The sequence below is a fragment of the Telmatherina bonti genome, assembly GCF_933228915.1.
Source record: "Telmatherina bonti genome assembly, chromosome: 11".
In the NCBI taxonomy this organism is placed as follows: domain Eukaryota; kingdom Metazoa; phylum Chordata; class Actinopteri; order Atheriniformes; family Telmatherinidae; genus Telmatherina; species Telmatherina bonti.
This window is the reverse complement of record NC_136629.1, coordinates 20,551,988-20,556,230: the sequence shown is the minus strand read 5'-3', so window position 1 is coordinate 20,556,230 and position 4,243 is coordinate 20,551,988. Positions and strand designations below refer to the sequence as shown.

General features: G+C 43.1%; 1 protein-coding gene across 1 annotated transcript in view; it reads left to right on the top strand.

The window, feature by feature from the left end:
• ggps1 (geranylgeranyl diphosphate synthase 1) overlaps nt 1-4,243 on the top strand; it is a 13,523-nt gene extending 9,280 nt beyond the window's left edge. The window contains exon 4 of the mRNA XM_079248350.1: nt 2,759-4,243. Coding sequence (XP_079104476.1) covers nt 2,759-3,562 — 804 coding nt within the window. The 3' untranslated portion in view covers nt 3,563-4,243. The remainder of the gene's footprint in view (nt 1-2,758) is intronic.

Below are 4,243 nucleotides of genomic sequence, written 5' to 3'. Positions count from 1 at the left end.
TATCCTAACCAGCTGATGCTGTTGTTTCGGTGATTCAAGTTCAGATAGAACCTCCCTGTTTTGCCACAGTGGGGAGTGGAGCTTCAACTCTGCGTTGCAGCTCTATAAACTCTCCCTAAACCCATCGCACAGACCGACAACACTCTTCTCGGCATCATTAGCACGCTATTGCCAAGAAGCTGCCGCCATGGAAACAGCCATGCATTCTGATGGAGTTGCATGCTCATTCATTGAGCAGTGCTATTTTAAATAAACAAAGATCCCACATGTGCTTCTTATACATTGCAGGTTGTGGACATGTTTACCAGTTCCCTTGTGACACTTAGCTGACTGCTTTTCTTTTGTATTTTGTTTTGTTCTGTCCTCACCAATTATTCAGATTTGCACATGACAATAACTTTGGCTGTGCACACAAGGATTTTTATGTTATATTGTGTCTTGTGGAGATTGAAACTAGCATGGATACCTCTGTAAGTACATTTTGTCTGCTAGTGGCAGGTTCACACAAAGAGGCGTTCAGCAGCACATGATAAATGTCAAATATCTTTAGTGTGTTTAGATGAGCAGCTACACTACATTTGTGATGGATAAATCTACTTTGGTCTTATTGTTCAACACTAGTTTTCAGTTAAACCACTTCTTTTCATACAGATGTTCTAGGTGCTAAAGAGTCTTTGTTCCTTTACCTTGATGGTATCCAGTATTATGACATTGGTCAGCATAATCTTGATGATTAATTTTATTGGCAAAGCTCAATTAAGATTACTTTCTTTAACAGAAAACAGCTGCTTCAATAACCCTGAAATTTGCTTTATGGAGACTTCTATAATAAAGCATCGATTACTGCTGCCACTTCAATAACAATATATTAAGCATACTGTAAGACATGACAACAATGTCTTTTCGATTTGTCCCTCTGAAAGGGTCCCCGCAGCAAATAATTGCACAATTCAACTTTTTTGGCACATTTTCTTACGCTAGATGCCTTTTCTGGTGTACTCTCTGCATTTATCTGGGCTTGGGACCGGCACCATCCCCCTGTGTCCCCCCTCAGAGCTAGCAGCGTAGCAGAGCATACAGAGTGTCAGGTCACAAGACTAGCCGCTCTCTCACTTGAGCCATTGCCTCCCCTCCTGAAAAATGATAACCATGTTTCAAAAACAATTTTAAGACTAATGAACATAAGTATTTTTGAATGGTGGAGTCTAGTTGATGTGGTATGTTGGCTCAAACAAGAAGCTTTTTTAAAATCCTTGGCTGGACCTCCAGCAGGACTAAAGTTTAAAGTGAGAAAAGGCTCAGTGATTTCCTTTTCATACTGGAGGAGTCTGCATTTTTAATAGATCACTGATTGGAGCTTCAGCAAACTGTGCATCAGTAACCACTGATGTTAATCGATAAATACCTCTGCAGCATTGATGCCACTGAAATGTTTGAACTCTCTGTACACCAGTGATGGATGTGAATTTCATATCTTGCCCTGATTCTGCCCTCGTTCCCTTAAAGTGACAGAGAATTACAGTTTGAATATTTTATCTGTCCTGGATGTGTGTATTCACTGTAGTCGTTCCCACCAACCCTGTCTTTTAAGTGGCTCCCTGACGCTACAGGATGAGCAGGCGTAGGGAGCCCGCTGATGGAAAGGTTGTGCTTGGCGGATAAACTGCTCAACTGGCCCAACGTTGGCCTTCTGCCTGACCCACTGAGTCTCTCTTTGTACTCCCAGGCCCCATACAAACGGCTTTCATCACCAGGCCACACCACTTGTCTTTTAAATCAGCAGAGCACTCCAGCAGGCAGCTCAGCCCACTCAGGAACTCAGACACCTGATGGCAACCCCAACTGCTCTCAGTCAGACATGGACATAAAATAAAGCTGCTTTTGGTTTACAGGCGGAAGCTCCTCTGGTGGACAGTTTCCTATTCTGGCTTATTTCTGATCGTAGTAACTGTTACTTAATAGTGGAACAAAAAAAAGAAAAAACTGTGCCAGTCACTGAACTGCCTCATATTGCTTAAAAATGGTCTCAAGCTGAATTGCTCCTTTTTCCTGTGAGCACTTGATTCACCGTAGCAGTGCATGGCTGTTTGATGGAAGGTTGTATCACATTAAAGCTGCTGGAGCTTGTCAGTACGCTTGTCAGAATGGCTAAAGTGAAGGAGTCAGTATTGGTCCTTCCCTTTATAGAGCAAGTAAAAGTGTACTAAGTCCTGCAATGACACCTCAGAGTACTTAACCTTGTGGCTGTACTTTCTACAAGCCCATTAAGCCAGCGTTGCTCTCTTGGGCACCACATCCAGGCAGACTCTGAATTTGTTTAGTCGTGGAGTGTGTCTCTGATGAGCTCTCTATTTTCCCTGATTATATACCGGGTTTTTTTTATTCTTTATTTGCGAGCAACAACTATTTTGCCCTTTAAATGAAGGCTTTCAGTGGTGGAGCAGTGTAAGCAAGAATGTAGACATGGCACCCTCTGCTGTAAATAAGCTGTAATGCATAATTTACACACAGGTCTATAAAGCTGTTAACTGTCTCTTTGTAGCCTTAAGTATTAGGAAAGGATGTTTTGTTCTTTTTTTAGATATTTCTTCTGTATTAATCCTTTTATCTCAGCATCAGAGAAATAGAAAACATCAGGAACACTTTCTTTACAGTCAGCTACAATGTTCAAACCTTCACCAGTAATTTCTGTATAATTGGTGAGTGATTTATAAAAGATAATGAAAGATGAATGATCTGAAATGTCTGTATTTTTCAGGTGATCATCGAGGTGACTGAGATGCTGCACAATGCCAGCTTGTTAATAGACGACATTGAGGACAGCTCGAAGCTGCGTCGAGGCTTTCCTGTGGCACACAGCATCTATGGCATTCCCTCCGTCATCAACTCTGCCAACTACGTCTATTTTTTGGGGTTGGAGAAGGTTCTGACCCTGGATCACCCTGAGGCGGTGCCAGTATTCACCCGTCAGCTGCTGGAGTTGCACCGTGGCCAAGGCTTGGACATCCACTGGAGAGACACCTACACCTGTCCCACTGAGGAAGAGTACCGCGGCATGGTGCTGCAGAAGACAGGAGGCCTCTTCGGCCTGGCAGTGGGCCTCATGCAGCTCTTCTCTGACTGGAAACAGGACCTCAAACCCCTCCTGGACACACTGGGCCTCTTTTTCCAGATCCGCGATGACTATGCTAACCTGAGCTCCCGGGAGTACAGCGAGAACAAGAGTTTCTGCGAGGATCTGACTGAAGGCAAGTTTTCTTTCCCCACCATTCATGCAATATGGTCACGTCCAGAGAGCACCCAGGTGCAGAACATCCTGAGGCAGCGTACAGAGAACATGGACATCAAAAGGTATTGTGTGGACTACCTGGAAAAAATAGGGTCATTTGCGTACACTCGTCAGACCCTGCGGGATCTGGAGGCAGAGGCCTACAGGCTTATCAAGGAGTTTGGGGGGAACCCTCAACTTGAGAGTCTGGTCAAACATCTAGGCCAGATGCATCACGAGGCAAAAGCCACAGCAGAATCCAGCAGTGAGCCACACTCCAGCCAGAACCACTGATCCTCCACGGCTGCATTGTTGTCATACTGATGCAGAAATACACATTCCTGAACATTTAAACGCACAGCACTATGTCGCATCCACAAAACATCAGGACTGTATTTAGCAGCCCCACATAAATGTTGCCTTTCTCTTCTGTGCTACGCAGCATCTTCAAGTGTGGCTTAACAGTACAAAATATTCTTGTTTTTTTGTTTTATCTGAAGGATAGTGGTGTTTTCAGAAGGCAAATTACATCGAAACTGGGAACTCCTTATGATTTTTAATTGATTTTGTCTGAACAATGAAACAAAATTACCTTCCTATTGATATGCACCACAATGCAAACGAGTACTTGTTCCTGTTCCTACTAATAATGTTCGAGCGGCTTTTCTTTCTTCTCAACATAATGTAAAGACACTGTTGAAAAGATGTGAATGTTTTGAGTGTGTGATGCTTTGAGGATCATTAATCATTAAGTCACCAGAGTGCCGAGCCTGAAGAAAAGACCTTTGTAACTGAAAAGTCTGATTGTTATGCAACATGTTTGGCAGTATATTTGAAGTAGCGCTTATGCAGTTGATGATCAGCTGTTATTGACCACCATGTTGATAAATGCGGTTAATAATCAATGCAGGTCTTCACGTCTCAAATTTTTAGATAAATGTGTTGTTTGTATACACTGGTGCAGCTGAAACTCTT